Source organism: Nanorana parkeri, unplaced genomic scaffold (assembly GCF_000935625.1).
Source record: "Nanorana parkeri isolate BGI_ZX_2015 unplaced genomic scaffold, ASM93562v1 scaffold382, whole genome shotgun sequence".
Taxonomy (NCBI): Eukaryota; Metazoa; Chordata; class Amphibia; order Anura; family Dicroglossidae; genus Nanorana; species Nanorana parkeri.
This window is the reverse complement of record NW_017306650.1, coordinates 91411-113403: the sequence shown is the minus strand read 5'-3', so window position 1 is coordinate 113403 and position 21993 is coordinate 91411. Positions and strand designations below refer to the sequence as shown.

Below are 21993 nucleotides of genomic sequence, written 5' to 3'. Positions count from 1 at the left end.
TTTACCATGGAAGGTTCACTTTAAAGTGGCAAAAGATTATATTGGGTGTGTTTTCACATAGTTCATAGATTTACTTTAAGCGACTTGTTACCTCTGCCTCCTCTTTAAGAAGTAAGGTAATGTGTACTCCAAATGTTGAGGACAGAGCAGAATTGTTTTCCTGTTAAAGTTGTGACGGGTACCCAAAATCTGGAAATTCGACTGACCATTTCCAATCAAACATTTGGCCTAGTGTAACTTTTTTCGTCAAACATTCTTAGGCCTCATTCACACGAGAAACGGCCGGCATATACAGCTCCGTGCACGGCCGTATCGGACAGCTCCCGGGAAGGACAGATGCTGCGTGTAATTATTATGCAGCCCTTGTCTTTCTCTATGGGACTACAGGGCCGTACGCTGCCCTATGCGTCAGTGCGGGTGTCTGTACTCGTACGCTGACAGGATGGATCCTGTCTGCGTCCGAGCCTGGACATCCGCACCCGTACGGACCTGCACTAGGGTCAGCGTATGGCCGCGTAGTTCCATAGAGAAAGACAGGGGCTGCGTACTAACAACACTAAGCACCTGTCCTTCCCGGGAGTTGCCGATACGGCCGTGCACGCTGCACGGAGTTGTACGCGCCGGCCGTTTCTCGTGTGAAGGAGGCCTAAGGAAGATCCACATGTCCTTGTGACACTGAGATAAAAATTAAGTTAGTGTTTAAATGGTATGCTGGATTTGAAGCACTGTGGTATGCATTCATACAAGTCTAAGAGGTTTATGCTGGAATATTTATATCATTCTGTGATGTTTTTGATTGTCCTTCATATTAAACTGAGAACCAGCTCATGTTTTGGTTCTTGGCATTAGATTTTAAAGAATAACTCTAACTAATACATGGCCACATATCAAAATTACCTATTTCTGCAGCAAATAATGTATACATATGTAAACTGAAACACATTACAGTAAATATACATGTTTAAAAAATGTTTGTGATGTTTTCTTACTCCATGTTTTTGCTCAACTGATGAACATGATGGGTTTTCAGTACTATTTCTTTATTGGCTGCTTGCAGTTTCTCTACTGCGGTTTTCATTTCTCCATGGTACGATGATCTCTGCTTCTCCAGTTCAAATCCCAACTTGGAAATCTACATTAAAAGTGAAATGATCATATATAGTAGAGAAACAGATTCTAAAAACTTGATGTCCTGATTATTTCAAACAATAATAAGATTTTTGTACTCATTTTAAAATCCTTTCCTTGGAGTCCTTTGAGGAGCACAGAAAACAGAAAAACTGTAGACCAGCGCAGGAAAACCCCTCCCATTACCAGAATGCCTCAGTTGTCTAGCAAAGCAATACCAAGAGCATGTTCATTAACACAGAGGGGTGTGACCTAGGTCCTAGGCCTAGACCTAGTCCTTCAATGGACTCCAAAAAATGATTTTTTTTTTGGCAAGTAAAACAATTCTATTTTCTTTCTTGGCCATTGAGGGACACAGGAAGTCTTTAACCTGTGGGATGTACAAAACCAAGTGAAAACTTCAGACAAGAGGGGAGAGGGCCCAGCCACACTCATCAAAGCCAGATGGGACTCTGTGGACGGAACAGACTATAAGAGCAGAGGATAACATGATTCTAGGCTGCAGGCACCGGCAGTAGAAGCACTGCTAACAGACACCCAATCTTTAGTAGAATGTGAGCTAGGGGCAACCCAGTAAAGCAGGACTGTCCTCCCCATGTCTAGAATCAGACTTGTTGTAACTGGACGATGGTAAGGCAGCATATAGGCTTAGGGTAAGAGGCAAGGCTTTAGATACTCATGAAACCCGGACAGCTGACATGCACCTGCTACCAGCTGGGTATCAAGGTTTCTGTAGGCGGGCCGGAGGAACCAATCAGAGATCGAAACTCTATGTGGGTCTTTGCAAGCAGAAGTGACATTTCTCCCAGCGGATGACTTCAGCGCTCAGTGATACACTGGAAAACCTTACAACTATGCTGTATAGAGGACTACATATCCCAGCAATAATGCATTATACAGCGCAATGCAGAATACCACCAGCTATAGAGGAGTACAACAAATCCCAGGAATGCATTATACAGTAGTGCAATGCCGAATATCACTAGCTATAGAGGACTACAAAACCCAGGATTAGTACATTAGACAGCGCAATGCAGAATACCACTAGCTATAATGTACTATTGCTGGGATTTGTTGTATGCCTCTATAGCTGGTGGTATTCTTCATTGTGCTGTATAATGTATTGCTGGGTTTTGTAGTCATCTATAGCCGGTGCCATTCTGCATTCATTGCTGTATAACTTTACACTTTTCATTTCACTATATTGCACACCACACTTTTGTTTTCTTTTTTACGTCCACTGCTCCAAGCTTGCTCCTGTGATGGACTACACTCAATACAAACTAGTAGTCCATCACTGGAGCCATTTTTTAAAATGTATTTTATTTTTTATCTGATTAATCGAACTTAATAATCGGCTAACTAATCGATTTTGAAATAAATCGTTAGCTGCAGCTCTATTATAAATAATTACCTAATTCTTTTTTTTAATATTAATCACAGTGTATTTACATGTCTGACACCTTTTGATTTACATAAAATGTACAAGTATTGGAATGAAACAAGGAAAGTGATTTGGTGAGAGTAACTTAGTGAGATATGCACCTGTTGCTCTAGCTGTGCCTGGGTGTCCTCAAGGTCTCCGATTCGAGCAGTTTCCTGCTGTAGCATCTGCTGCTGCTGTTGAAGTGTCTGCTGCAACCGTACATTTTCTTCACTGGTTTCTTGAAGACTTTGGGTCTTTAACTTCATTTCCTTTCTCAAACACTGAACCTTGTAGAACATCCAGGAATAAAGATATTTAATGACAGTACATTGTATACAAGTGCCTGACCATTCACAAGTTCAATACAAAAGGACCGTTAATGGCAAATGTTTGTAAACTACCTCATTTGGGGCCACGTCACACTAGCAATCCTGACGCTGGCAACAACTCACCAGCAATGGGTTCGCTACCCAAAACAGTAAATTGTCATCTGGTCCCATGTGTTGCTCAGCAGCATTTCAGTCAACTACGTGGAGAGTATTTGCTCTACACGGCAATCCTGTGGCTGGTCAGTTGCCTCCTGCGACAGAATCGCTAATGTGACATCGCCCTTGTTGAGTCAAGTTTAACTTACCCCTTAATTTAGCCACACTTTGCAGTCTGATGGTAAATTTAAAAGATAATGTACAAACAGCTACGTAGTGCAAGGACCACATACATATATACATCTAAAGGAAACTGGGCATAGACTGTACAAACAGAGGGTAAGACTTGACCAAATTTTACAGTTATAACATTTGGACAATGGCCGTTTTCTTCTGGAAATCCATACCACAGTCTGGAAAACTAGAATGGTTTTTGGTCAGTTTTAGTTTACATTTTCTTTGAGTTTACATGATTAGAAATAGCTGTTTTATTTTTCTAAAATAGATTAAAAAAAACATTAGATTCCTTTGCCATCTCTGTAAAATGACAACTGTTTGTTCAAACAATTCTACTGTTATCTGCATATCCAATGACTGACCATGTCCATACCATAGGGAAAGTGATAGTTCACAAAAATAAATACCAAAGGGTCTTGTCAATAAAACATGTTTGTAAGAAAAAACGTTTTCTAGTTGCCCATAGCAACCTTTTCCAAGATATAATTTTTATAGTCCTGGTCTGACTGTATCCAGGAATCTGATGGTTTGCAATGGGAAAAAAGAAAATGTTTCCTTTATCACATGACAATAATAGTATATTTAAAGCTAAACTCCAGACAGATATAAAAATATAAAAACACACACACACACAATTTAGTGTAGTTGTGAATATGTTAAAACAACAACAACAAAACCTAAAATGTATTTTTACATCCAGTTAGTATAAGCTGACTGAATCTCAATATTGTCCTCCAACCAGTCCTTTTTACAAAGCGTTCTTACTATGAAAAGGAGGGGAAATACTAGGAGCCAGTAAAGCTCTGTTGCACACACTTATGCTTACAGGGAACATACAGACAGGAGAAGAGCACAGAGTGAGCGGAGTTAAAGGGGAAGTATTGGGAGACTGAAATGAACTCTTTCCAACGCTCAGAGTTATTGTGTTACACTGCAGCTGTCACAGGCTGGCTCTATAGATCGAGAGCTGAGCAATCACAAACTGCTGATAAGCCCATGGTCTTCTCCATGCAGAGAGCAGTGACAGTCATGGCTCTCTGCAGCGATTCACCCCTCCCCTCTCCGTTCCTCCAGCTATCATTGGAGGGACAGACAGGGGAGGGGGCAGGCATAGCTTGGCTCTGAGAGGCAGAGCCAGCTGTCAATCATGTGGCAAAGTGGATCCTGACAATATTGTCGGAATACTTCCCAACTGCAGCGCAGCTGTGCGCTGTCAGTATAGAGCAGGCAGTAGCCCACTATATGCGGAGTTTGGGTCACGGGAGTACATTAGTAAAATGTACTCCTGTGACCCAAATGAGAACTAAAGGCAAAAAAATAGGTTTGGCTTTAGTTTGCTGTTAAGGGACTTGTTGGCAGGCTGCTGCTCCTTTATTGCCCATTTAATAGGCTGCAAGCATGGAAGTGACATTCTGACAAGAGAACGTTTTGTCACCTTATCTTTGCAGTCTGGCAGAGGTGTATGAATTGAAAAAAAGTGGCTGGACAGAATTACAAATCATTTGGCAGATCACGCAGTTCCAAGTTTAATACTTTAACATGTTTAATGTGTATTTAGTGGTTTGCCTGGAATTCAGCCTTTATACTTTTTACTCTGATATAATTTACCTCCTCTGATTTTTTCTTTATCTGATCTTCAAAATCTTCTCTGTTTCCTTCTAGCTGCTGTAAATAAATACTCAGCTCTTCTTTACATATAGCCAGGGCCGACTCAAGCTGTTTCACCTACAAGTTGAAAACACCCAAACATACACATTCCTTAAAAGTGTAGACACAAAAGGGACAAATTGGGAAATAATATAAGCATGTCACTCTGCCCAATGGCCCACCTTTAACGTTTCCTCCTTCACTTGGTTCTCAAACACCTTAACTGCATCGGTGGTGTTTTTTGTTCGATGATCCAGTTCCTTTATGAAAAAGGATATTTTTGTTAGAAATAATAGCAGACAAAGCACCCCAAATAAACTGCTAAATGGGGGTGCGGTTTAAACTGTGGTTTCATTCTAAAATCGAATGTTGTTAAAACCAAATGTAATTTCAACCTACATTCGTGAAATCTCTGATGGCATTATCACATGTTCTGACAAGATTTTTCGTATGAACTTTTGAATGTAAATTACTAGTCTGTAGCCAGTTTTATTTTCTGGGGCAGGGCTTTGCTCCAGTCAGAGCAGGATGATTTCCCAGCTAGAATAATCTGCTATCTTAAGGATACCCTTCTCACAAGATGCATGTTTTACTACTGAATAAAAGCTCACCACCCTTGGCAATTGCAGTTAGCGTTACCCCATATACTATTTTTCAGTTGTGATATTATACCGAAATGCAAAGTCAGAAGAAAAAGGATCTACAGAATTAGGAAACGCTCCTGATTAAAAAAGCACCCAATTCACTTCAAGGTGATTTTTATATGATCTTAAAGCTAAAAAGCCAAATTAAAAAGGTTTCAGCTGGGACTGAAGCCACCTGTAGTTATCTTGTACCGTATACCCTCCCTATCTCAGAATTGCATAACTTTAAGGCTGGCCATAAACTTTTCTATTTTTATAGTTTAGCACGCGGGCTTACCAAATAGAATAGAACTTATATATCCATCAACACACATGAGCGTTGATGGATGAATCACCCGTTGTATCCTTTGTATTCTGACAGTTGCCACCAGTTCCTGTCAGAATACAAGAATGGTTTGAAGATTTCCAACAGGCTCCTTTATTCAGCTGATCGAGGGATGCCAGCAGGAAAGTTGGCGAATTGTAGGTAGTTCATGAAGAACCAGCCAAAATTTGCATAGTGTATGGCCAGCGTAAAACTTTTGGCAGCAAATAGATGAATCCGGGGCATATACTTTATTTCTGATTTGTCTGTGTGAGGATTTTACACAAAAAGCTGACCAGCTGTACTCATAAAGCCAAATAAAAGTCAGGTCATGTAGGCAAACTCCACTTGCATGTACCGTATATGCCGGCGTATAAGACGGGTTTTTAGACCCAAAAACACTGCCCGAAGATCGGGGGTCGTGTTATACGTCGGGTATACTGTATGTAGCTTCGGCTACATACAGTATAACACGCTGAGCCAATCACGGCAGGCTTTGTATTCATTAATACAAAGCCTGTATTAATGAATGCAAAGCCTGCCGTGATTGGCTCAGCGCGGTATACTGTATGTAGCTGAAGGGCGGAACCCGGAAGATGGAGGACGCTGCGGGGATCGTGGACAAGGTAAGAGACTGTAATCCCGAGTGTGGCTCGGGGTTACCACTTATGGTACTGAAAATTAACCCCGAGCCACTCGGAATACCACCATGGAGGTTAGTGGGTACATTTAAACATTATTTTGGGTATTTTCGAGTATAGCCCAAAACCTATATTTTAACACAAAAAGTAGGGGGTCGTCTTATACGCCGGCAAATACGGTAGTTCTTGCTAAATGTTCAAGTTTGCTTGGAATATACCTTTAATCAGTTTGAATTGTGTTATTTATATTTGAAGTCAAGATAATAGTGTGAACAACAGAATACCTTTCTGGCTTCTACAAGTAGGCTATCCAGAGATTGTATCTGCTGCTGCTTTGATGCAGAGTCTTCTTGTAACATTTTAATGGTATAGTCTTGTTCTGCTATTTGAAGATTCTTCATTTCCTGCTGACACTGGAGCTGCAAGATAGAACATATGAGCATATAAAGTAATAATAGATCAGGCAAATATGAAACTATATACATTTAAAAAAACAATATTAATAAATGCATCTAGACTTTAGGTCTGCTTGTATGGATAGATGAGCTTTTACTAAAAAAAACTTACAATTTTCCTTCTTCCCCCTGCAAATTTCAAAAGTGAATGAATCTAATTTAGTGCAGTGGTTATATGCTTTGGCATTCTCTAAGATCATTTTACATGTACTAGGTTCAACAGCCACTATTCTTTATGGCTGGACTCAACGGCGACAATCTCTGAACAGACACTGCATTGGTCCTGGGCAGGCCGAGCAGTGAAAAGTTGGGTCTGATACAATTTTTATGAGAAAGGCAGGAAGAGGGGTGAAATACAGTTATTCTTACCAGGTCCCACTCCACTCCCAAGTAATGATCTAAGAAAAGGGCAAGCAAGCTAAAAGCTTACTAAAATGATACTTGAATTGTGGAAGTCTCTTCTGGATGTTGAAGAAGGGGAATACTCAAAATTAGGATGTCATAAATAAAAACAGAATTGCAGTTTTTCTGGAAATCCCCTTAAATGAATACTCTAGCAGCAGGATCTATGCAGATAACATCCCCTAACCATCCTTAATCTAAAACTAAATTAGTAGTTTAGGCATTTTTTTTATAATTTAGATGCAAAATAGAAATTGCAGCAGCTCCCAACCATTAATACACATACAGCAAGGGGACCTCTGATTGATACAACAGTAAACTGTTATAGTAAGTTTACTATTACACACACAAAAAAACACAGTTGTAGTTCTACTAGTAAAAAATGTTTAAAAGTGTTTTTTTTTTTATAATAAAAGTTATAATAATAATAATACAAATTTAGGGGGTTCGGGGAGTAAATACATACAAGGGCTACTTAAGATGAGTGAAGCTACATGACGGGGCTGACATTTATGAAGGACCACCTAATTAAATTAAACTGGGAAATATTGGCCTCGGCCATTGCTCTCCTCATGCTGCTTGGTAACTTACCCAATAATCCATGGTTATAAATCAATAGTTCAACTTACATGCTCTATCTGCTTCAAGAGTTCCTTCTGTTGTTCCTGATGCATAGTTTTAGACTTTTCAAATGCCAGGAGAACTTCTCGATGCTCCTTGCTAACATTTTCTTCTAAGTGAAGTATCTGAGCTTTAAATTCCTGAAAAAAGAAAAAACAAATTCTTGTAAAACTCTGATGACGTTAAAAGACAAACTAAAGTAACTGCAGCCCCACAACCAATATATGTGTAATAACTGTTTTTGAGATGCTCGTTTCCAGTTTTTAACAAAGTTGCACTTGTGACACACATTCCATGACAAGCACAGTATCATACTGTTAGGCCCATGTCACTGGTTTTGAAGCAGTTACATAATCTATTCCACATGGTAATTTTGTTGCTAGAAAATATCAAATCAACTGCAGTATATGAAAGGTCTGTGTTGCAATTATCCCAGCGATTTGTAACTTGCCAGAGAAAGAATCCCAAAGGCCCCATTCACATCTGTGCATTCCAATGTAGTGTGGTAACTCATGCATGTTATGTTATACATTAAAGTGACATTAAACCCTCAGATTTTTTAACATAAACCAATACTGTAATGTGTGCCTTACTGTAATCCATGGTTGTTTCCCTTCTCTTTGCTGCTCATCCGTTTAAATCCGTATCTCTACTCATGCTGGGGGAGAACTTCCCTTTGCAGCTGACTGCTTCTTCCTGTAGTGCTGGCTCAGGTAGTGAACCTTCACACAGACACCATTTCAGAGACAAGGCAGTCTGCTGCAAAACAGAAGAAGTTCTGCCCAGCATGAGAAGAGATACGGATTTAAAAAGGAAAAGCAGCAAAGAGAAGGGAAACTACCATGGGATTACAGTAAGGCACACATTACAGTATTGTTTTATGTTAAAAAATCTGAGGGTTTAATGTCACTACAAGGTCTTGTATTAAAACAGCCAATTCATGGGAAAGGGCTGCCAGCACACCACAAGAGACCTAAGAGTGCACTACGCTACCTTTGCCAACCCAGTTCACAACAATGCACAGTAGTGCGATACAAACAGGTAAGTTGCTTAGTGCATTGGGATTGCCAATCAATATGAATGGCACCCCAATGCTTTGCACAGGTGTGAAGGCAGCCTATGAGCTCAGCCCAAACCTTCTTCCCTAGTTCTCTACCCCTGCATGTTATGCTATTTAACTGATTTTTACTTGAAAATGCCTTTAAAATAACTTTTTTTTTTCTCTCCAAAAGTGGAACTATGCTTCCTGCCCATCCAACTCCAGTGTTTTATGTTGGCACAGATGAGTAGAATCCACACCCTTCAGCACCTGTCTTCACATAGACTTTTAGTGCTGAGGAAGAGAAAAGTTGTCTGACTACGTCTGTTAAAGTGCTGAGTGCCTAGGCCAAACTCTGGTGCTTATTGGACTGATTTATTTTCTCAAAACGTACAGCGCTTGCCGTCCTTCAAAGTATTCACCTTTGAAGGACGGCTAGCGCTGTACGTTTTGAGAAAATATATCCTAATAGGGGCTGAGTGCCTTTAGTTCAGCAGCTTCCCTTACCCTTCTAGAACAATTAAATTTCACATAATTTTTATCTACATAATTTTTATCTATTTAAACTTTTATTTATATTTTATTATTCCCACTTCCAATAGCGCAAGTTCTTGCAATTATTATAGCTTATTGGACTGAGCAGTCATATTTTGACACAATGTTCAAACCCTGAAACATGAAAGTGATGATGAAAAGTCTATGAAATTGAGATCGTTAGCACGATGTCTATCTGACTAAACATCTATACCTGTGACTTCAATTGAGCTTTAACTTACCCCTCTGCGATGTCGTTGATCCCTTATTTCTATTTAATTAGATGTTTAAATCACTTACATTCTCCTAGAGATACAATTTTGCCTAAATGCATTCTGCAATAGAATTACCCTCAGTTCATCCTCCAGCTCTGAATTCCTAGCTACAGCAGCTGAGTAAGCCCGAGACCTTTCTTCCATCAGTTTTTCCAGAGACGCAATCTTCTGTGATTTCTTTGTCATCTGCAGACATATTTTAGCAAAGAATGACAAGTCTATTTTTCACACATTTCATATAAAATTTAAATTTCTAAACAAAACGCAAGTAAAATATTGCAGGACATTTTTTTTACTATTTATGTTGCCCTTCATTTTGTAAAAAAACAAAGATAGATCCTCGGGTGCTTCAAAGAGGCATACCCTAAGATTGGGGTTTGATGTGTTCCATCCCAAAAAATTGCATATAAAAATGCTGCGCTATATTTCGGCTAACTAGACACCAAAATCTGTATTAATTGGTGTTGATATGTTGTCTTCCTGCCTAAAAGTGACAGTGTCACCAAAGGGCCATTTGTAAACACATCCCAGCCAGTGAGAGAAAATCATGTTTACTTACCTTTTCAGCAGACTGTGTCTCCAACCTCTGGTGCTTTGCTGCTCCCCAACCACTGCAGGTATTCTACACATCTGAGTGAGCCGATTACCTGCTCCCTTGCTGCACACTGTATTTCCTCTCCCTGGCTCATATGTTACTACAGGACATATGAGCCAGCCACAGTATCCATAGGGGGAGCAGGTATTTGGCCCACCCAGAAGTGTGGAATACCTGCATTGGCTGCAAAACAGCAAAGCACCAGCATTTGAAGACTCAGACTGCTAGAAAGGTAAGGGCACATGTTCTTCTTTAACAGGCTGGGTTGTGTTTACAAGTGACCCTGTGACAGGGTAAAAAAAGGGCATCTTTAGTGGTTTTATTAGTTTTTCTATGTTTCTTTAGCTAAATAAGAAATCTTGAACATGAATATTTCAGATTTATATATTTCTAGCCAGCAAGTGGAGCTCTTTACATGGTTTATACATTTGTAGCTGCTCTTTTGAAAAAAAAATCTTGTAGTTTGTAAAGTTCAAACTGAAATTTATACACATAACTGAAGACAGAAGAGTGGACTTCCACCTCCTGCCTGCTCAGTTAAGGGGGGCTGTGCAAAGTTACTAAGAGAGTCTAAGGCAATAAGCTGCTTCACTGCTTCAGAAAACCTATAATACTCTCTGAATTCTGTGCCATGGGTATGACCTGTATTAAAGCAAAACTCAAAAACAAAGAAAGGCCATAAAAAAGGTTTAAAAAAAAAGCTTTTGTTAAAGTACTCAAATTTATTCCAGAGTTGCTTCCACACTAACTCTTTGGTAGCACTAGATGTCAGTTTGAATAATGGTCAGCGTCATTCAACCCACTTCCACTGAGCCCAAGCTGTCATGGGCATGCCACAGAAAGAGTCCATAATGTCGCCAGACAGGCTGGAAGACCCGTGGGGGAAATATTTTTCTTTTTTAAATGGGAGTTCTGCTTTAAATATTTGGTAGATATTTTACATGTATAGCAAAAAAGCATATTTAAAGCTTACGAAACCAACAAAAAAAGGTAAAATAAAACTGGTGTCTGACCATTTCAGTTTCCCTTTAATGCACAAAACTACTTCAACAACAGCTTTGTAAAACAGAAAAACTTGCAAAGACAGAACACTCACTTCCTGTTCTAGCTTTGTTGACTTTGATGCTTTCTCCAGCAGCTCTTCCTGTATGAGTTGAAATTGACTAGTTCTCTGAGCCATCGAAAGCTTCGTATTGGCGATTTCATTCTGGGCTTTACCAAGTTTCCTCTGCAGCTCTTTCAAACTTTCTGCCAGTTTCTCCTTCTGGATCAGTAACTGTTCTCTATCTGTCTCTAACTGCATGTACTTTTCTGCTTCTGTCAAAAAGAGATTTTTTTTAACGTTAAGATAAAATCGATAAAACACAGAGATTATTTGACCCACTATCTAGAATTGTGACCGCATCACAAAAATTAATTTGGAAGCTCCTTTGAACAGGGGAACTGTGGGTATGCAGGAATTAGCTCCAGGGATGTGGCCTAGCTCCAAACGGGTAGCGAATCCAAAATCAAAAGTATTTTTTATTGCAAAATATATCTCATCCCATGGGTGGCCGAGGTCTTTACTCTTTCCGACCCCAGGATTCAAGAGGGGGCCCTGCATTATTCCTTCAGACAAAGGGAACCCAACCAGAAACCAGTACTGAGGCAATTGGCAGGGAGGAGGAAGTTGTCAACAATAACTACCCTCCTTCTCAGCATTCATGGAGACATAGCACTAAGTAAAAAAGCTAAACAATCACCATGACAGCCAGACAGTTAGTATATTTAAAAAAGGGGCTCATCAAAGAAGCAGAGCATCATGAGAGAAATAAAAGATCTGACCAATTGCATTTCTCTAAATAGTGCTTGGCCTGTTTGATCCACGGTCTACAATCATACCCAGCTCTGTCTCCTCTCTCTTCCCCTGGGCCGTGATTATTACTCTCCGCTTACAACCTTCACTTCCCGTTTTTGCCTCCACCCATGATCTTTCCTCCGTGATCTTCTACTCTATACCGTCTCTTTCTTCCCCCCCCATACATGATCTACTTTTGGCCTTCTCTCATTTTCCTCTGCTTGCGATGATCTACTCTCTGCATTCTAGCATTCCTCTGCACAAGATTAGTGATGGGCTTGGGCGTGTTCGCAGCTCCACGTGCCGAGCCCGCCAAGAAGCTGACAGCGCGCAGCGCCAGTCACTGAGACATTTCCCGATTTCTGCAGCTGCAGACCGAGAACATGTCTCAGTACCTGTGATTGGCGCTGCGCGCTGTCAGCTTCCTGGCGGGCTCGGCACGTGGGGCTGCGAACACGCCTGAGCCCATCACTACACAAGATAATCTTATCTCTGCCTTTGTTCTCTTACTTAGTAAGAGAAAGTTAGTAGTTGATCAGCTCATGCCCTGCCTACTAGCCAATTCTCATTAAACTGACAACATACACAATGACACATTATATTATAAAACTCACTGTAAGCAATGCATTTAAATGTGTGGATACACACACACACACACACACACTCTAATAAATTACATAGTGCTTCACATTACAGAATTTATGTTCATCTTGACAGCACTGCTCACAGTGAGTTACAATATGCTCGGATTTGGTAACTAGATAAAAACAATTACCAATTTGCTGTAGGGGTAACTTCACTGGTTCAACATCCAGCGGGAGGCTGGTATTTACAGTCACAAGTTTGGCTCGTAGTTCTTGATTTTCCGCTTGTTTTAGTGACAACTGTGCCCTGAAGGTATGGTAAAAGAAATGTTTAATCTCTGTTTATTAAAAGTAAATACATTATTCTTTATAAGGTTTTATACAGTTACCTCAGATCCATGATGACCAGACTGCCGTCACTGGAATGGGGTTTATTTACATCTTCTGACACATTTGTTTGGTCATTCTGCCAATTCCAAAAGCATAAAAGAATTTTAAACAGAAAAATTTGATAAAAAAGGAGAAGAGAGTGCTTTGTAGAAGGATTCAAGATGGAAACTTTAAGCTGCACACAGCACAGTTTCCGTTAGCAATGCAACCGATTTGAGAAACAACCAACACCAATGTGGCGTTAGCTTTATAGATTTTTAACGCTCTGCAGTTTGGCCACACCGGCATAAAGGAATGATTTGCGTGGCTCTGCCCACTATTCTGAAGTGAGATTTAAACTCCTTCTGTATCAGTAAACCTTTAACTATATTTAGTTTAAAAAAGACTCTACTGTGTTTCTCACTAATTAAGTGAAGCTTTTTTTTGGTGCCACCATTATCCGTATCGTTGTTCCCTCCTGTCCCTAGGAAATAAGTTACCATCAGTGATAGTTTCTTTCAGATTGCAAAATACTTTGATGACAGACTTTATCTACAGCTACAATATACATGAAAAAAATGAAGCCGCCTGTAAAAGTACATTAATAATGCTTAGTAGTGCTGCCTTCAGTGAATTAAATATATGCTCTGTTGCAGAGCTACACACAGAGCCGTATTCTACAGTTGACTGGGTCAAACCCCCGTCCCCCCATAATTCCATCTCCTGGCCACTACGTCACTAGTGTGTTTTTTTTCAGAGCGGCAGGGAACCACTAGTGACATGGCAGCAAACTAGTGGAATAACCACATGCAACGGGGACACACAGCCATCTGAATGTTCCAACTGCTATCTCATGTATATGGCCAATTTTAATGTTACGACAAGAGCAACTTACCTTCGCTTGTGATAATGGTCCGACATTGCTAGATTTAGAACCTGAATGTCTCATTTCACTGAGGTCTTCAAGTGCTGCAAGATGCTCTTTCAACTCCTTATTCTCTTGAAGAAGACTTGTATTTTCCTTTAATACTTTCTCTTTGTTTTCAAGTTCACTCTCAAGTCGTAGAACCCTCTGATTACACTGGGTAAGAAGTGCAATTAGCTCAGTGTTACTTGCTGTGGCACATTTCTCTTTCTCCTCTCCATCAGTCTTTTCAGACAGCAAACTTCTATCAAATGGGAGAAGCAGAATCAAATCAGAATTTATCAACAGGTTTAAGCTGAACTCCAGGCAACGGTATAAAAAGCAAAATTAATGCTGGCTATCATTAAAATAAAAAAAGTTTAAATGTATATTGATTTTAGCCTCCAGTAATACTCTGTACAGCAGCACAGAGTTTGTGAGGGGGTAGGGGGGCAGCAAGAACGAGCCAGTGGCGATAAAATGAACTTATCAGTGTCCTGCTGCTTCTTTACTGTCCAATTCAGCAGATCAGGAGTGGTCTTGGCCAAGCTGTACTGTTGCTGCTGCAGAGAAGCTTGGTTGCAGAGAAGCTTGGTTGCACAGATTGCGATTGCGTGGTAAGGTGCGTTAATCACACGTGACTGTGCGATTAGCGCACTGTACTGGTGTGAACGGGCCCTTAAAAACACTGACAGAAACACACAATCACAATCTCACAAACTCACATACACTCCCAACATTTTTTTATTTTTGTTCTTTTTTTAAGATCCACCCTGTCTCTATCTCTTAAGAACCGGAGTGGATCCTCAGCCTGGGGTCCAATGTGGGCTTCTGTGCGGTGACTGAGCTCCAGCCATATGTGCATTGCTTATACAGCTCCCTTGTGTGCCCTGTAGAGGTGCCGGGAGCCAGAATGTGACATCCCTCTGGTCCAGACATTTCTACATGGCACATGAGGGAACTGCAAGCAATGCACGTATGGATGGAGCTCCCTCGTGATCATGCCCCCAGCCCACCCCACCTCAAGCTGACACTCTGCACCAGGCAGCATATTTTGAATGGCTGCTTGGTGTGGGAACCGACAGTGCTGCGCTAGGGGGAGGCTAGACTCCTAGAAAAGTTACACAAAAAAAAAAAAAAAAAAAAAAAAAGGAGGACAATAGCAGTTGCCACTATGCAGTGCCCTTTAAAGGTAAACATCTCAAGTTGATGTAATCACATAAGTATATGTTAGGCTGCATTTGTTTGCACATTCATTGCCCTAGAAAAAGACCCTCTGGGTTTATTTTTAACCTCCAGCAGTGTTGGTAAAAGTGTCAACCTGTATTCCCATTCCCTGGCTCTAACATCAGCCAAGGCCCTGGCAGAGGCTAGGGAAATCACACACAGTCTGCGGACGCTGTCAATGCAGATTGTGTGAGGCTTCCCTGGCCCCTGCCAGGGCCTTGGCTGATATCAGAGCCAGGGAGGGGAAGCAGCTGTGTGTATCTGGAGTAAACAGTGACACTTCTCCCATCACTGCCATTTAAAAAAATTATTATACAAGTACATTATTTACAAGGTTTATTTTAATAGGCATGGGGCAGCAACAGAGTCTCTTTAATGAAGTGCCCTTAACATCAAGCACAGGTAATGCGTTCTCAACTACAGCGTACCTTAAATGTCCCCTCACATCTTCAAGTTCACTTTCCAATTTTCTACACTTCTCCCAGGATTCCTCTTGTTCTCTTTTACAGCCTTGAAGGGCCTGGATTTTCTGCTCCTCTTCTTTTTGAATCTATTGAATCAAGTATGACTGACTGAGAATGATTTTACATACTGTATAGTTATACAGGTTGAAAAGTCACAATTTAATAACGTTCAACCAATAGAAAAATCAAATACATACATGGAAAACCAAACACCTACATATAAAAAGGAATGTACAACTGGTCCAGAGGAAAGAAAAAAAAACCCTATAAAGCATGGTCCAATAGCTCCACCAGGAAGAAACATTTGCCCATGATCCCCCAAGGTAATTGGATATTCCACGGATCAGCAATCTATGGTGTGTTATCACTTATAAATATTAATAGCCAGTTATATTCTTTGCATTTTAAAACACATCCAGATTTTTGGTTTTTAAAACAATCAACTGAGCTGGCTAGAACTAATTCCTGAGCAAGTCTATTTCACATGATCAAAGCTCTTACTGTGAAGAAGTCTCTCCATATGGTGAGGCCAAACCTATTTTGCTCCAGATGCAAAGCGTGCCCCTTTATCCTTTGCTCTATGATCCTAAAGTGAACACTTTTGCACCTCTCATGTCCACTCCTCTGATCAGTGGGTGGGTGCAATAGCCAGCCTACTAGGGCTGCAACTAATTATTATTTTCATAATCGATTATTTTTTCGAATAATCGGATAAAAAAATTAAACAAATACCATCCTTAATTTTAAATAAAATCCACAAATACAGTGTTAAAAACAAAGTTTACTTCATAATAAAACTGCATGCACAATTTTTTGCAATCGCACTGCACTGGAACGCACGGCATTGTAGTACCATGCGTTTCAGTACGGATGATCACACTGTGGAAGGCACGTTTGGGGTGCCATTGAAATGAATGGCACTGCAACGCACCTCCCGTAGCAGAATTTGTCAGGCCGAAACTGAAAACTACTTTTTTCCCCACGTTTTATTTTGGTGCTTGAATAGCTTCAGCCAGGGAACGACAGCTGCCAGTGGCAAGATTCCGCAGACGGCAGGTGAATGTAAATACAGCAGGTAGTGGGAAGGTGCAATAGCCAGCCTGCTATTGGTCATTTCAAATTGCAATATCCAATAGCAGGCTGGCTATTGCACCCTCCCACTGCTTGCTGTGCCCTCCTCCCAGCGTGGAGGAGAGAGCTAAGGGATCCAACCAACTAATCGATGATGAGAACAGTTGATAACTATTTTCATTATCGATTGATTAGTTGGTTGCAGCCCTACAGCCTGCAATTGCAATTTGAAATAGCCAATAGCAGGCTGGTTATTGTTCCCTATTGTTTGCTTTCACCTGCCAGCTAAGGAATCTAGCGGTCGGCTGGCAGCAAGATGTAAACAGAGAATTTTATTAGCAACTAAATAAATCTAGTTGCTAATTAAATTTGTTTAGTGTAAACATGTCTCCTGTAAGTTTTTAACCCGATGTTTTATGTAGAACGCTTCCCTTTTTGGATAAAATAAAAACAAGTTTAGGAATCAAGCAACTGCAAAAAAAAAAAAAAAAATCAAGGACATATGTCCTCAATTTTATTTTGCTGGTTGATTGAATGCCAGATAATGGGGAGTTTACTGTATATAGATTATTCATGCATTTATACATGGTAATTCTATCCATCCTAAAATTTATATTCGGGTCAATACTTTTTCCCAGTTTTTTTGGCTAAAATTAGGTACCTCGGCTTATATTCGGGACGGCTTATACTCGAGTATATACGGTATTCTTAAGGCAGGATAAATTCAGTTCAGCAAATCTTTCCTCATTGCGGAGCTCCTCCATGCCTCTTATAAGTGAAGTTGCTAAAAAAACAACTAAGAACTAATGTTTGTACAGGGGGCAAGATTAGGGGTGTCTCGGGGTGTCTCTCTCTCTCTCCTATGATCTATCAGATCACCCTGATCCTGCTTAATCATTGACTCTCCCAGTTAAAAACGGGTCCCAACACTGAATCTTGGAGTCATTAATCAGTACTCTCTGCTTTACTCTATTTTATGGTCAATGTAATTCAAAGTTCTGAGCATTTGAGTCAGCTAACAAAACCAATCACATTAAAAATATGTCTGCTGATATATCAAGTGCTTCTAATGCTGCATTAAAACTAAGTTCTGATTCAGACCTTTGCAGTCACACATTATTGTGCGTTGCATTAAAGCAGTCTATTCATTTTGAATCAGCTGCCAAGGCACCACAATGGACCTTCAAACAAACCTCAACGAACGGATACAAACCATACACTTTACTTTAAAAAGCCAATTATAAATTGTTTGGGGCAGTTGCCATTTTTGTTTAGCTTGCAGGTACCTGTAGGTAGCCTTTTCAAGCTATATAGTCTTACAGCTATAGTCTCTAAAATGTACCGCATATTTTCTTAACATTTGGGAAACAAATCACCTTCGTAAAGGAAAAAGTTATAGTGGGTTTATACTTGGATTACTGTAAGGACTAAAAATATAACTTTTTAGTCTGGTAAACATTGCAAATTAATATTGTAATAATCTATCCAGCCAGCAGATGGAGCTCTAGTCTTTTTCACAAGAGAATCAACCCCTTTTATAAATGTATTCCCCTTATACAGCATCAGGAGAAGAGCCATATAAAACTTTGTAGGCTTTATGCCAATGGAGATTTGTTTAAAAGACAGACTGCGTGTTGTCCATGCTAGTTATAGTGTACTGGTGTGACACACATTGAGGCCGAAACAGATGGGTTTAAAAGCTCCAATCTTGGCCAGAGGGGAGCCACAGAACACCTTCCTAATTTGTCTTGTTACAGTACATACTTGATTGTGACATACTTGAGTGTGAAAGGATATTTATATACCTGACTGATCATTAACAGGCCCATTATCATTTTTAAGTATGAATTCATAATCTCTGTTCAATTAAACATTGTAAACATTGTACATACTTAGTCCAAGTAAACATTAAACATTGTACATGCTTTAGCAGTACATATTGTAATAATTTCACAACTATGGACACTCTGCAAACTTTGCAGACATCCTCTGGCTGAGCAACTTTGGGTGAAGAATTGATCATTTCATTTTCTCCAGCAAATCTCTATGTACTGATATGACAAAATTCTTATTCTTAGTTATTATCTAACTACTTTTGTTGCTGACCATTTTAAGGATTTTTACTGGGAAAAAAATTAACACATTCACTGTACTTCCAGTAATTTTGAGAACTCAGTATAGAACTTCTTTGCTGTTTGCAACATCTACTATATTCACCCTTGTTAAGGGGCGTGTAAATAAAAAAACAAGAATATAAAATGGAAGAGAATGAAGATCACATCCTATAGGTACATTTGAGTAGAACTTCTATCTCTTACATCTAAACTGGCCACATAACTTAAAGTGACATTATTAAACCCTCAAGATTTTTTAACATAAAACAATACTGTAATGTGTGCATTACTGTAATCCATCGTTGTTTCCCTTATCTTTGCAGCTCTTCCTTTTAAATCCGTATTTCTTCTCATGCTGGGCGCAGAACTTCTGTTCTTGGATCCGCTCCAGCTGTGGCGTCTCAGTATACCGCGATCTGTAGCTCGCGGTATACTGAGCTTAGGGTGACGGGAGGACGCTAGTTTGTGTCCTCCCGTTACCCTAAAGAGAACTATGGGGAAAAGCCCTGACCCCATAGTTCTCCTTTAAGGCATGCACACTGTCAGGGCTGCCAGTGTGCTTATTTCAGCTCTCAACCAAATGTTCAAGACCCTAAATGGCTGGTGCCATTGCTGATCACATGTGCAGCACTATGGCAACTGGCAAAGGAGACTGAACAATCAAATTAAGGTTTTCTTTTGGGGTGGCAGGTTTTGTTAAATGTTAAGGGCTTGCTTCAAGAGTTAGGTTAAAGAGAAACTACAACCTCTTTTCCCTTACAGCCAAGGAAGGTGCCATCTTAGCATTTATTAACATTGCAGTTGCCATGATGTTGCACATGTGAACAGCTATGACACCATCCATTTAATTAATTGAACGTTCAGGTGAGAGCTGAAATAAGCACACTGGCATGCTTGACAGTTGGCAAGACTTAAAAGTAATTGTTTTGGGAGACCGTTAAATTTGTGGGCCTAGCGCCACTTTAAGTGCCCATGGAATGTTTTAGGAGAAAGCCAAGTGTTCAAATAGGAAAGATTAAAAAGAATAAGTGGGGTCCAGGGGTAAAATGGTGGCCAGTTACTATACACCACGGTAAACCTTGTGCTGCAAACTACCAATGCCAGCCCCCCAGCCCTGCAAAACAAATGGATCACATATTTCAGCCCCTCTTGTTTAGCCCCAGAAAGTTTGAGGCAATACCATTTATTGGCTAACTCAACAGACTGAAAATTAAAACCTTTTGAAATGCTTACGGTTTCATGTCATGTAGGTATCATGACTGGCAAAGAAATGTACCATTTTAAAAGGACTTCCCATCTCTGGAGTTAAATACTACAGGATATAATTTAGTTTCAAACATTTTCCTGTTCTGTCACAGGAAGGCTGTAAACATTTAAGTAGATTGTAGGACTGTTTTTAAAGAATATAATTAGAGATCTAAACAGTTTTGACTTTAGATAGCACCATTTCCGTTTAGACCAGAGTTCTTCTTTAAAAAATGTTTATACCAGCCCAGATAGTCATTGGGGGGAATTTATGAACACGTCTGCGTCTGTTTAGAGCCTGTTGCACCTCCAATCTATGTGCATTGCTGCCACACAGACAAATTCCTCTTGCGGTGCACTGTGTTTTAAACAGTGCGGCTCTCTCCACTTTGTGACTGTGTGTGACAGAAGTGCAAATCAGCGTTATTTTAACTATTGTTTTTTATATCTGCGAGAGCAGAAAGTCTCTGAAGTCTTTGGCATTCAGTCGCAAAATCTTAGAAGTGCTCTTGACCACTTCTTAAATTAGTTCAAAGAAAACAAATTAGATTTATACACAAAGATAGCACTTAGCAATACTTAAAAGCAAATGTAAAGTGCATGAATGGGGCAACTATATCAACAAAACTGCTAAGACGGCAGCTTGTCTCTCAGTCTGTGTACGATCTCTGAGAAGACATGAAGGTGATCCTGCAAAGTCTGTTGCGGACATTAGTAACTACAGTGTCAGCCGGCCAGTGGATACATTTGTTTCATTTTAATGTCTTGGAAGAGATTGTGCACAGATAGCTGACCAATCTAGCTATAGTGTCAGCAGTCTAATGGATACATTTCTTTCACTTGGAAAAGATGTGCACAGATTGAGAGGCAATTAAACTGCAGTCTCATCTGCTGTGTGGACCGTCTCATTTATTTTCTTCCAACTAGTGCCAATATGCAACAGTATACTCAGTTGCAATATTGTTCTCTTAATATTATCTTTGCCAGAGATTCAGAGATAGTAACTTAGTCGCAAAATGCAACTAAATTGAAAGAATGCAGAGGATGCGATGGGATTGATAAATTCCCCCCATAGTGTTTCTCACCTTTTCTATTTTCTCCGCCACATTTTTCTTGTACTGTTGGAATGCTCTGGTTAGTTCTTCAGCATTAAACAGTGCTTCGTTTCTCTGTTTCTCAGCTCTTACAAGACAAAGCAAATGCGCTGAGGTTAGCAGTTAAATGTCCTTTAGAAGATAATAGATATTCAAGGCTGGAAACATTTGGCACAGCAGAATTTAAACACAACCATGCAATCCTTACAATAAAGAGTTGTCATTTAGGATTCGAAAGACTACAGAGAAAAATCACTTTTCAGCAAAGGAGCTCCAAACCCAATATACATATTTAAAATCTCAAAGTCTGTAATGATTCACTATTACAGCAGCCAAACCTGATCTGATGCTTGGGAAAGAATCAGGTTGTTCCACGCATAGGCCATTTCTGTCTATTGGCTGAGCACAAGGCAGATTGCACTAAGATATATCATTTTGGAGCAGAGACAGACACCTGCCCTACCCATCAAGCTCAGGAGTATATCTAATTATGTATTGCCACCTTGCACAAATGCAGATTGCTTTCATTATTGACATCTTGGCACTTTTTGCCCTTGGCATAGGGACTGGGAGCTTTCTGTGCCTAATATGCCCAATAGTTTTAGCAATGACACGTTTATGTATGGATCTGAAGAGGATAAAGTAGAAATAAAGCCCATACTTTTTTTTTACAAGGTTATTCACAAAAGGGTGAAGAGTTTGGAGAAGACA

The 21993-nt window shown here is 40.0% G+C and overlaps 1 protein-coding gene across 1 annotated transcript in view; it reads right to left on the bottom strand.

Annotated features, from left to right (window-relative positions):
* Positions 1 to 21993, bottom strand: part of CCDC18 (coiled-coil domain containing 18) — a 62314-nt gene that overhangs the window by 22708 nt on the left and 17613 nt on the right. Inside the window, exons 7-19 of the mRNA XM_018559206.1 lie at positions 21274 to 21370; positions 15723 to 15844; positions 14059 to 14332; positions 13184 to 13260; positions 12986 to 13101; positions 11470 to 11690; positions 9854 to 9964; positions 7939 to 8070; positions 6737 to 6871; positions 5046 to 5123; positions 4825 to 4941; positions 2674 to 2841; positions 990 to 1132 (exon numbers count right to left, since the gene is read on the bottom strand). Coding sequence (XP_018414708.1) covers positions 990 to 1132; positions 2674 to 2841; positions 4825 to 4941; positions 5046 to 5123; positions 6737 to 6871; positions 7939 to 8070; positions 9854 to 9964; positions 11470 to 11690; positions 12986 to 13101; positions 13184 to 13260; positions 14059 to 14332; positions 15723 to 15844; positions 21274 to 21370 — 1791 coding nt within the window. The remainder of the gene's footprint in view (positions 1 to 989; positions 1133 to 2673; positions 2842 to 4824; positions 4942 to 5045; positions 5124 to 6736; positions 6872 to 7938; positions 8071 to 9853; positions 9965 to 11469; positions 11691 to 12985; positions 13102 to 13183; positions 13261 to 14058; positions 14333 to 15722; positions 15845 to 21273; positions 21371 to 21993) is intronic.